This window comes from Sabethes cyaneus, chromosome 2 (genome assembly GCF_943734655.1).
Source record: "Sabethes cyaneus chromosome 2, idSabCyanKW18_F2, whole genome shotgun sequence".
NCBI classification, from domain to species: Eukaryota; Metazoa; Arthropoda; class Insecta; order Diptera; family Culicidae; genus Sabethes; species Sabethes cyaneus.
The window spans coordinates 101,457,532-101,470,503 of record NC_071354.1 but is presented as its reverse complement, the minus strand read 5'-3'; the positions used below and the strand labels follow the sequence as shown (position 1 = coordinate 101,470,503).

The 12,972-nt window shown below is 41.5% G+C and overlaps 1 protein-coding gene across 1 annotated transcript; it reads right to left on the bottom strand.

Moving 5' to 3' along the window:
• Window positions 1–10,648: 10,648 nt before the first annotated feature.
• Window positions 10,649–11,565, bottom strand: LOC128738057 (farnesol dehydrogenase-like). The gene is made up of 3 exons (XM_053832883.1): window positions 10,972–11,565; window positions 10,760–10,906; window positions 10,649–10,690 (listed from the first exon to the last, which is right to left on the bottom strand). Exons 1-3 carry the CDS (start codon window positions 11,563–11,565, stop codon window positions 10,649–10,651), a joined length of 783 nt encoding a protein of 260 aa, XP_053688858.1.
• Between the last annotated feature and the right edge of the window lie 1,407 nt (window positions 11,566–12,972).

Here is a 12,972-nt window from a genome sequence, read left to right as displayed (position 1 = left end):
TTTTCGATTACTCATGAACGGTGCAACTAATGGACCATTTACAAACTATGTGCGTAACTTGTGGATGGTCACCAATTTGCACCGTCCTTAATAATCGAAAAAACAGACCGTGTAAAAAAAGGATTTGAGTGCAGCCTCAATTTACTTGATATTTCTTTATTAGCCGGAGGACTAGAACCACTTCGATCAATGCACTAAGCACTAAAGTGCGCAAAATAAATACACGAAATAATAACTCGAAAGAAATATGTTTCCAAGGTAGATAAATACAAAACAAAGTATGATTATACATATTTATTTACATTAAATTTTGTTAATTAAATTACTAAGCTGTCGTTTGTAAATAAATCCATTCTATTATTTTATTTTAGTTTTTAAAATGGATTAAAATTGGGATTACCCCAACTTGTTGGAAATAATTTTGTTTATTTATTTATTTACTAGCTGACCCGACAAACTTCGTATTGCCACAAATTAACCTGTGTTGTACATAAATCATGAATCTCGGATGATCTTTATCACTTCTCGAGTTTTGCAAGTCCCCCAGTGGGCGGCGCTTCCGACGGCGGGTCACCGGCAACACTCGCGACCGGCTCGTCCTGAATGATCTAGTGTTACTATAGATAGTTTTTGTGGTCTTGTTATTGATTAATGTTTTATGGAAGAGTCTCGAATTTCTCGAGTTGGATTAGTTTTTGAGTTTCGCCAAAATTTCTGTTTTATTTGTATGAGAGTCCATATCCCCCTACCACAGGGGTGAGAGGTCTCTAACTATCATAAAATAAATTCAAGACTCAAAAATCTCCTACATGCTAAATTTGGTTCCATTTGCTTGATTAGTACTCAAATTATAAGGAAATTTGTATTTCATTTGTATGGAAGCCCACCCTCTTAAAAGGGAAAGGGGTCGTAATACACCACAGAAAAAAAATTCTGCCATCTAAAACTCTCACATGCCAAATTTGGTTCCATTTACTTGATTAGTTCTAAAGTTATGAGCAAATTTGTATTTCGTTTGAATGGGAGCCCCCCCCCTCCTAAAAAGGTAAGAAGTCCTAATTCATCATGGGAAAAATGGTTGCCTCCAAAAACACCCACATGCCAAATGTTGTTCTATTTGCTTGATTAGTTCTCGAGTTAGGAGGAAATTTGTATTTCATTTGTACAGGAGCCCCCCCTCTTAGAGTGGGGAGGGGTCCTAATTCACCGTAGAAAATTTTCTTGCCCTCGAAAACCTTCACATGCCAAAGTTGGTTCCATTTGCTTGATTAGTTCTCGAGTTATGGGGAAATTTGTATTTCATTTGTATTGGAGCCCCCCCTCCTAATGTGGGAAGAGGTCCTAATTCATCACAGAAAAAATTCTTGCCTCCAAAAACACCTACATGCCAAATTTGGTTCCATTTGCTGGATTAGTTCTCGAGTTATGAGGAAATTTGTATCTCGTTTGTACAGGACCCCCCCTCCTAAAGTGGGGAGGGGTCCCAATTCATCATTGAAAAAAAAATTGTCTCCAAAAACACACACATGCCAAATTTGGTTCAATTCGCTTGATTAGTTCTCGAGTTATGAGGAAATTTGTATTTCATTTGTACAGGAGCCCCTCCTCTTAAAGTGGGGAGGGGTCCTAATTCACCATAGAAAATTTTCTTGCTCTCGAAAACCTTCACATGCCAAATTTGGTTGCATTTGCTTGATTAGTTCTCGAGTTATGAGGAAATTTGTATGGAAGTCCCCCCTCTTAAAGGGGAGAGGAGTTATAATTCCTCTTATAAAGAGGGGAGGGGTCTCAATTCACCATAGAATAAATTCTTGTCACCAAAAAAAACACCCACATGCCAAATGTTGTTCTATTTGCTTGATTAGTTCTCGAGTTAGGAGGAAATTTGTATTTCATTTGTACAGGAGCCCCCCCTCTTAGAGTGGGGAGGGGTCCTAATTCAACATAGAAAATTTTCTTGCCCTCGAAAACCTTCACATGCCAAATTTGGTTCCATTTGCTTGATTAGTTCTCGAGTTATGAGGAAATTGGTATGGAAACCCCCCCTCTTAAAGGGGAGAGGAGTTATAATTCCCCTTATAAAGAGGGGAGGGGTCTCAAATTACCCTAGAATAAATTCTTGTCACCGAAAACACCCACATGTCAAATTTGGTTCTATTTGCTTAATTAGTTCTCGAATTATGCAGAAATTTGTGTTTCATTTGTATGGGAGCCCCCCCTCTTAGTGGAGGGAGGGGTCTCTAACCATCACTAAAACCTTTCCTGGCCCTAAAAACCTCTACATGCAAATTTTCACGCCGATTGGTTCAGTAGTTTTTGATTCTATAAGGAACACAAAACAGACAGACAGACAGACAGACAGACAGACAGACAGACAGAAATCCTTCTTTATAGGTATAGATTTATAATTCATCGAACTCCCGGTCTACATAAATGACTTTAAACTATGTACATTGTCACAAATTAAATAAGTTCAGTCGATCTCTAAAAACATTAATACTAACATTGAAGTCAAATTCGTCATACACTTGATTAAAGGCTGAACACATAAGGCCGTATGAATAAAAGTGTTAGAGCAAACTCTCCCATAAGATTTACACGGGAAAAGCAAAGCAAACTGTTTTATTCATACGGCCTATTGCTCTAATTGGTTCGTTCTGTACGTACTCTGTTCTGTAGAAGTGTAGTCTAAGGAATCACCGAAGCCGAAGATTTCTTGGAACTATGTTCACAACGATTTGTCTCAAAATTTGAGCAGCATCTATTTCGCCAATAAGTAATTTTCCAAATAAAACAGCACTGGCAATGTCGCGCCTTTTCGCCAGTGTGTTCATACCGAGTAGTGCACATCGGCTAACGTAAGGCGGCAGGTCGTTTGGGTTGTTCCAAGGCAGAAACCTCAAAGCGTAGCGAATAAATTTTTGTTGAACAGCTTCGATTCTTTTGATTCACACATCATGGTATGGACTCCAAACCACGGCTGCTGTTTCAAGCGTTGACCGCACAAGTGAGTAGTACAATGCCCTCAGACAGTACGGATCATTGAATTCCTTGGAAATCCGGAAAATGAATCCAAAATTACGATTAGCCTTTGATATGATGAACGAGTAGTGTTCCCTAAATGACAGTTGTGTATCAAGCAAAATTCCGAGTCCTTGAAAGTTGAGACTCTTTCGATTACTTTATTGTCATTCTTGTACTGCCAATGTAATGGATGGTTTTTTCGAGTGAAGGAAATTACAGCACATTTGTTCACACTAATTACCATACGATTCACAGAGCACCAACTTGCAAACAAGTCTACCATCCATTGTAGCTGCCTACAAACCTCAATGTACCTCACCCGCAAGAAAATTTACAGGTCATCTGCGTATAATAGTCTGTATCCGTCGGGTATTATGAAGCAAATGTCATTGATAAATATGGAGAACAGCAGCTGTCCGAGATTACTCCTTTGTGGCACACCAGATGGGTTTCCAAAAGCATCCGATTCGTGAGAACCAAGTTTCACACGCAGTCGACGATTGGCGAGATATGACGCTATCCACTTTACAAAGCCAGTTGGCGCACCCAAGCGATCAATTTTAGCGATTAAAATTTTGTGATGGACTCTGTCAAACACCGATTTCAAATCCGTGTAGATGGCATCGACTAGTACGCCTTCGCTCATGCTTACTATACCGTGTGACGTAAACTGTAGTAGGTTTGTAGAAATAGATCTCCCGGGAAAGAAACCATGCTGATCAGTTGAGATATAGATATAAGATTTGACTGCTTGTATCAGTTGCCTACTGACTAGCGTTTCTAGCAGTTTGGATCCAGCGCTTAGCGAAGTTATGCCACGGTAATTGGCGATATTTCTCTTTTCTCCTTTTTTGAATACTGGGAACATGATGGAGCTCTTCCAGCGGTCTGGAAACGTAGATTGGCTCAGAGAATTATTACATATGAAACGTAATGGTTCACAAAGAGTCCTCGCACACCGCTTTAAGGGAGCATAGCACTTTTTACACCATATTTTTGCCTAATTTCAAATATTTTATTCTCGATAACGCGAAAAGCGAATCGATTCGGGTTTTTTGCATTCCAAACGTTGCGCTTTATACTAATATTTACAATTTTGTTTGCATATGTGAGCCTCTTCCCCTCTCCCCTACGGCTCCTTGAACATGATCGTTCGAAAAAAACATGATTCGCGGTACCATGGATTGGCGCTGGGGGTCTTATCCGAATTGAAAAATTCCAAAACGACTTGAAAGTATATTAAATTATCTCGTGTTTGACCCATCCTTTTTTTTAAATTCGAACGCATAACAAAATGGCGGACATTCAAACATAAAGGTAAGTTATTAGTCGAAAAAATTGACTTTAAACATTTCTAAAAAATACAAAAATAGTAATATCAAAAAAAGGGTGGGTCAAACACTAGATAATTTTGTTGGCTTTAAAACAAAAAAAGAATCATGAGAATTGCTTAAGCCGTTCTTGAGATATTCCAGGAGAAGAACTTTTTATTCGCCGTGTAATCGCTCCAGACATGCGCGTTTTGCAATGCGCTTCTCACTAGCTGGTCGCTGATAGTTCCCTCATCAAACACACTAGAAAAATGCTTTGCAAATAGGTTGCAAATGCCGTTAGCTGAATCGGCAAACTCGTCACCAAAAAACATACTGCATGGAAGACCGGATTAATTGAGCTCAGCTTTGTGCGGCAGCGTATGCTCCGTAATCTTAACCGTCTTGCGGAGGGAAAAGTAGGCTCAACTGCGACCTCTATGTTCTCTGGAGCCTTTTTCCGCACTGAGAACTGGGGACAGCTTGCGGTGGACTGTAAACACCGAAGGTATGGCAACAGAATTGGCAATCGAAAAAAAACTTCACTCTTCAATATAGTCCTTAAAAGGACTGGTGGTCCTTTTGCCTTTATTCCGCTCCAAGAAATCATGGAAGAAATGGCAACGTCAGTTGTTTCCCTTACATCCTTTCTCTACTGCTACTATTTACCTTAATTTGATCTTCACGGTACTATGTTCAAAATTAGACTGACTGCTTTCGGCTAAAACGCCCGTTTTTATACTTTCTGCGCGGCATACTGGTTGCCTCGAGCAACTTCGAGAAGGTCCAGCTATATGTTGCTGATGGATGTTTTTAGGACGTTCGATGGCATTCGTTGCTAGCAAATGAAGGCAGTATGGAGATGTTTCTCGAATCTTCGAAGCATGTGTTACTGGTAGTTGATTGAATTAGCGTATTTTTTGTTGTTGTTGAACCTGTCTTAGACAAATTGTTTTCGATTTTCTTGAGCTCTCTATCCTTTCAAATGGCGTCTTTCGTTTGTGTCGCACGGTACATTCTCGATCATTCTACAAGGTTCCCTCCTGGAAACGCTCGTCGCGAACAGCTACCATATATCTGGTTTTCGACGCATTGATTTGAAACCCATTCCTCCTAGCCTCCGTTTTTAGTCTGGTGTAGATTGCCATGACTGTGCCAAGGTTTGTGGTAATGAGGTTATCTGCGAAGGCTAAGAGTTGGCTACTCTTACTGAAGATCGTTCCTCTCATTTCGATGCCCGCACGCCACATCACACCTTTAATAGCGATATTGAATAACATACAGGACAGTCCATCCTCTTGCTACCACCATCTGCGCAAGTCGAAGGGACTCGAGAGTGCCCCCGAAACACGCACGTAGCACATCGCTCGCTACAGGTTATCTTTGATGAGCCGCGTCGCTTTGCCCGGAAAACCGTTTTCGTGCATTATCTACCTCAGCTGTTCCCCTCGACTGCATCGTATGCTGCCTTGAAATCCTCGAAAATATGATGCTTGGGCACGTTGTACTTCCGACTTTCCAGCAGGGTTTGCCGGAGAGTGTAAATTTGATCCATAATAGCACGGGCCCCCATAAAGCCCGCCTGATACTGCCCCACGAATTCTCTTGCTATTGGGAATAGACAACGTAACAAACCGCGCTGCCGGAAGAGGGTGAGTTGAATGAAACTCCTCTTTGTCGTGAACCGAAGCGACTGGCTTGCGTTCATCCGCCCGTGCTCTTGCTGCTACTAACCAGTAAGCGGAAGGGTCCGCGCCGCTGGTGGGTATCAGCCACCTTTTACTGCGGCGCTTTCGAACCCTTTGGTATTGCTATCGGTTGTCCTTTCTGCTGCTAGTGGATCTCCGCTCCTGTTGCTGCGGCAGTACCTTTCAGTCCGAAAGGCGTCCATCTGCCCAGCTATCGGTTTAGCCACTGATTCTCTTTTCAGCCACTGCTGCTCCAGGGTCCAAGGTGGGATGAGCCTCCAGTTGTTGCCTCTTCAAAATTCGTCACAAGAATGAGCATTCATATGGATGACGTCCGTTTATATAGCATCGCTCGCCAGCTGACGCACCGTTGCCATATTGGACTATAATACGTTGCATTGACAGTGTTGTCAGAGCAGACCGATGTAAGTCGCTTTATTATTTTTTTTTGTTCATGATGTTTATGCATCATTAATTATTATTATTATTATTATTAATTATTATTATCTCCCACACTCTTGAGGACTGTTGGAATGACGTGAAAACAGTCATTAATAGCGTAATGCAGAACGTCTTATGCCGCGTGGCACCGCATCGACGTAACGAATGGTTTAACGAGGAGTAGACTAATCTCATGTTCTTGAAATGCGGTCATACATATATATTAATATTTTTTTGAAACCTTCCTTTCATTTTTCTTTGAAACCTTTCATGCACCTTCCAGCATTGGACAAAAGGTAGGAGTCAAAACGACTACTTGTTGAGCATAGCTACCAATATCCCCCCCCCCTCTCCTCACCTTTCCGCTCTTCCCCCTCCTTCACAAAAGAAAAAAAAATCATTTCTTTCCCCTACCGTCCCTTCATCAATTGGAGCACCATCGTTTCAAAAAAATATTGATGAGGAGTGCCAGCAGATATCAGATGAGAACAGCGAACGTAGCGCGGGTACAAATGCTGCGTAGAGCCATCCATCAGAATGTTGATCAATATAAACAGAGCGGAGACAGCAATACCCGACTCTTCCCGGAGAAGAAGCGCCACCAGGAGCAAAAGGGGTGTGAAGAACTCGTGCAGCTGTACTGTTTTCATGACACACGGAAATTCTATCAGAGACTCAACGAATCTTGCAAAGGCTTTGTGCCGCGGGCTCAAATGTGCAGAGATAAAGATGGAGGTATTTTGGAAGCAGCACTACGATGAACACCAGAATGGCGTGCAGGCGGAAGACCAGGATAGTGGAGGAACTTACTTACTTACTTATCCTGGCTCGCTGTCCCTCAGGAGTTGACCTGCAAAATAACGTTTCGCCAACTAACTCGGTCCATGGCTGTGCGTCTCCAATTTCTCGGCTGTCCCACACTTTCCAGGTCCTGCTCCACTTGGTCTAACCATCGAGCACGCTGCGCACCTCTGCGCCTGGTACTAACCGGATTCGAGGCGAAAACTGGCATTCTCACAACATGTCCCGCCCATTGTAACCTTCCAGCTGGAGTGGAGAAAGTGACCTCATTGGTACAGCAAGCAACGGATATGTACCGCACCCATGGATAAGCGAAATTGAAGAAGCCATCTCTAGCGGCGAAGAACAATAAAGTAGTGGGAAAGAATGGCATTGGAGCGGAACATATTAAAATGGGCCCGGACAAGTTGTCCAGCTGTTTGCATAAACTGATTGTCATTTGGGATACGAAACGACTCCCGGAGGAGTGGAAAGACGGTGTTATTTGCCTTATCTATGAGAAAGATGAGAAGCTGGATTGTGAGAACTATCGAGCGAACACTATCCTGAATGCCGCCTATAAAGTGCTTTCCAGAGTCATCTTCCACCAACTTTCGCCAATAGCTAATAGATTCGTGGGAAGTTATCACACCGGCTTCATAGAGGGTCGGTCTACAACGGACTAAATCTTCACGTTACGGTAGATCCTCCAGGAGTGCCGCGAATTCCGAGTCCCCGCGCATCACCTGTTCATTGATGTCAAAGCCGCATATAATAGTGTAAACCGACAAGAGCTATGGAAAATTCTACACGAAAACGGTGTTTTCGGGTAAGCTTACTAGGCTTTCATGGCTACGATGGATGGGATCCAGTGTTGTGTGAGAATCTCGAGTGGATTGTCAATTTATCTGCTTTGCTGGCGACGTGGTAGGTAGTGAGGTAGTGAAAGATCAGTATATCAGATTAAAACGCGAAGTAGAGAAGATTGGGTTGAAGATAAATGAAACCGTCTGAAACGAAGTATATGCTGGCGCGAGAGACCGAGCGCGACAGGGGCCGCTTAGCAGTACCATGGTAATCGACGGAGATGAGTTTGAGGTAGTCGATGAGTTCGTATACCCTGGCTCACTGGACAACAATACCAGCCGTGAGATTAAAAGGCGTGTTATAATAATAATTAGTCAGAAGTTGGCCTACCACGGACTCCACAAACACTTGCGGTCGAACAATCTGAGTCCTCGTACAAAGTACATATTGTACAAACCGCTAATTTGACTAGTTGTCCTCTACGGGAATGAAACATGGACATTGCTAGAAGAAGACTTACGGGCACTCGGAGTTTTCGAACGGCGTCTCTTTAGCGGCGTGCAAGAGAACGGTGCATGGAGGCGGAAAAAGAACCCAGTATTCAGAAAATGGTTTAAACTGGACGGATACGTTGGGCAGAACATGCTGGTAGAATATCAGACTATCCTGCTAAAATGACTGTACCCTCAGACCCTCGCGAGGTGGCAAGACCAGGTGAAGCGAGATCTGGCGAGCACTGGGTGTCCGCGGAACTGGAGACTAGTTGCCATGGATCGAATTAGAATTAGAATGGAGGAGTTATGCTACGCACACCTTGTCATAAGATGTAAGGCCAACTAAGCATGTAAGTAACGTAACAAAATCTTCCCCTCCTCCCAAATCCCAAATTTTTATAGAGTTCTACCGGGAGTCGATCGATGCCATCGGCGCTATTAATCTCCAGGCGATAGATTTCTCGCCGGATCTCTTCGACATCGGAAGCCGGCATACTGTTATTGTTTGCAGATACTCCTAGGGTAACTTTCGTTCCATCTCTGTTATATCGCCATTGAGATGCCCATCTGCTCTACCTCTCGACCACCATGCGCACGTTTGTGACCAGGTTACCGTCTTCATCCATACACATATCAGGCATCAGTGTGTGTGTATCTTTTACGACATTGGATTACCTTCTCATGGAACTTGCGCATCTTATTAGCCCCGAATAGTTATACTGTCACGATCTCTGTCTTCAATCAACATTCACTTCCATCATCGTCTCAAAGCTGCATGTCGCGACGACAATATCCTAATTTGATTTCCGCAGTACCTCCCGTATCGCGAAATTTTGATCCGCTTGGTGATAGGCGGCAGTAGAGTGCTTGAGAGTATCCTGTAAGCGACACTTTATACGCGTGTATCTCGTATAGCGCCTCCGAAATAATACGTATAAACTGGTTATGCGCATCAAATACGATTTTGTTGAATACATATCAGTAATTCTCATTTGTGACCCTGATCGGCGTTCGCACATGCTTTTAGATCTATCGTCGCTCCGTTTCTGTCCACTGCTAACTAAGTATATCGCCATGAGGGTACTTATCGTAGTATTGCTTCTATCTTTCAATCATTTCACACTCGTTCGCGAGAAGATTTTCTTCTAGTTTGCTTGTTCCTCTGTATTGTTTGACGTCATTTGATGGTTGGTGTTGCAGCGCTTTTGCTCTTGTTTCATTGTTTTCCTCCACTGCACTGGCGGCCGTTGCAATGTCCCTTCAGTCATCTTAACGAGTAGCTGCGCTAACTTTTCAGTTGATAGTGCTTTTTCCAGCTCCTGTGAGTATTCCCGGGTATCTGTGGTATACAGTAATTACTCAATGTGGGGTACTGGCATTCGGCTTCATCTCTCGTAATGAGAGTTTTGAGCGCATACAACTAGGAAAGTAATGGTCCGAATCTATATTCGTTCTGCGATAAGTATACGAATACTGATGATGTAAGAGAATAATTATTAAGTAATTAATTTTCCATCGATTTGTACACCCTGGTCATCTCCAAGTGACCTTTGGGATAACCTTGCGGGGGAAGATGGTGCTTCGAATTACGAGACTGCAAATTATGTACATCATTAAGTGTTATAATTGGATACGGTAGGCAGGATACACGGCCCAATTACTGGTCTCACATTGCCACGTCTTCTCTCCTAACCACGTAAGAAACAAAACATGGTTCATTGATATTAAAAATTATATAAATATCCAATTGAAGATACTATTAATCATTCACATCTAAATATCAGTAATCTTCATCGTCAAATTTTGATTTATTTTTACACGTTAATTGTAATTATGGCAGAATATATCATATTTTCTGTTCCTTCGGCCAGGCAGTAAATCATGTATAATTGGCAATTTTTTAAGAATGTCTTTCACAAACAGGAAATGGTAGTTTTTATAGCAAAGTGATTTTTTATTTGCTGTATATAAATAAAATGTAAAATAAATAAAAATGGCGTTCGAAAGCATTTTTTCCTGTGGATGCTCAGCACTTATAACGAATGTTTGAATCGCACTAAATGAGTTTCTTTTATAACGTTACGAATGTGGATTTTCCTTTGAGTTAGAGAAATTCTCCCATCGGTTTGATGACCAGTTCGTGTATCTGTGATAGACGATATAGAAGAATGAATCATTGATATTTGCTTGCAGCTGTGTCGATGAATAAACATACTTGAACATTATCTGGCGTCGTGATGGCATACAAGACCGCCTCCGCAACGTCTTCCGGCTTCAGCTTCGGCATGTATTTCACAATGTCATTATCATTTGATGTGTGATTTGCTACGATGTCGCCTTCCACTAGCCCAGGACTAATACTCTGCAATTTGTATTGGGAATAATAATTATTAATTGTCACGTTAACAAAAATTGATCGTTACTTACAGACACTTTTACTTGAGTATCTAAGTATACCAGTTCTTGACGAATACATTCGGTGATTGCTGTGACTGCATATTTGGAAGCTGGGTACATTCCATTCAAAGGCCTAGTCCCAGGTACTGCTTGATGGACTTTATGTCCGAATATACTGTTGACGTTTATTATTTGGCCGTTAACATCGCGCTCTTTCATCGATTTAACCGCCTCTCTAGTACACAGACACAAACCAATAATGTTTGTTTCCATCGTCGTGTACAGATCTTTGGTGTTATTTTTCTCCGTTAGAAGACACTTTGTGATTATTCCTGCATTATTAACCAGCAAGTCGACACCCCCGTAAGTGCCTTCAATCCATCCGAAAGCATGCTTCACGTCGGACTCTTCGGTGATATCACATTCAACACAGTTAAGGTTTCCAGCCACGTCAAACAGGCTGGCACGCAGTTTTTCCACCTTATCCCGCCGTCGGGCTAGTGCACACACGATCATTCCCGCTCTGACTAGTTCCTTAGCGATTGCTCCACCGATGGCGCCACTCGCTCCGGTTACTACTGCAACCTTACCTTCCCATCGTTTCATTCGCTCTGCAATATTCATTGCTGAAAATCTGTAACGAAGATGGATAGCGATTACTGATCCATTTAAATGCATAGCGGTATTCTTTAATGCACTTGCACTTTAATGTTTAATGTGTAAAATTGGTCATCATTGACTTTTCGGCCAAAATTAAAATGCCTGCATTCTGCCTACCAAGCAGATTGAAATGAACACACCTTTAAGTATTGCCAACAACACAAAGAAACGATTTCAAAATTTGAAAGTCGCTTACAATTCATTTCGCCTTAATTCGGCTTAATTACAGTCTGTTGCAAGTTCGTTGTCTATGGCAGCATCTAGAAGTTTTTTTTAAATCGCATAGCGTTGAACGGCTGCCACAACATAGAAAAATAAAGATGTCACAAATGTGGAAAAGGCAGGCGGTAGAATAATGAGTTCACATTTGCAGCCAGATTGAAATGACAAACAGGTTGGATGGCTCACGTCGAGCAAGATATTTATATGTTACAGTTTGAAACCGGCACTTTCGAAAACAGTTGCCCTTTCACCGGGACGACATTTCTATCATTCTTGCGTTGAGAATGGTGAGAATCTTGTTTGAAGGAATGGTATTAAAATACACCCACCGTTAGTTGTGAAGATTGTACCTTTTAATTTTGATTTGCTTTTTATTAGCTTCTGTGAGTTTTGGTTAACGCTAAAGGAAGGTGCCTGTTTGCTGTACAGCGCCATGTCATGAACATTACGTTTTACATTTTATTACAAGAAGTTTTGATTCATGGTAAGTTAGCCGACAGTGAGCGGGATCCTTACTTTTGGTTTCTCACAGAAGACTAATAAAATAGTTACCAATATTACAATATCGTTGGAAGGAAAGGTTAAAAGTCTTTAGTAAAAATTAGAGGGGTTGTGTACAAAACACGACCGCATATATTGGTGACGCAGGACTGCGTAAGTCTCTTTGTAGTAATAGTGGCTTGTATTCATGCTTGTAATCATTCGATTCTTCATGTATACATGCTATATGCAACATATATACATGCTACATGCGTTGTATGTAACATTTATCAAAGTAGTAACATTGCATACTTTCAATTCTCAAAAGATTGTGCAAATATATTACAAAATTGAAATAAACCATGTAAATTACTCATAGAAAAACTTTGAAGTCAATCATTTTGTTCTAAATGTTCTTTTTCATCAAAGCAAAAAAGGGAGTATTCATACAATATGTTTTTCCGTAATTTGCGTAAATTTTTGTTTTTGAAAGATTATAAATCTGGAACATAAACTTAATATCAGTCCAGAAATCTGTTCTGAACACATTTTCCACAGTTCAGTCGTATGTGGCAGTAAAGCTCCAAAAGCGAAGACTGTCTACAGACCGCCTTATCCGTTTAGAGGATTCAAAATCATTCCATCATATTCTACATCATAGAGTTGATG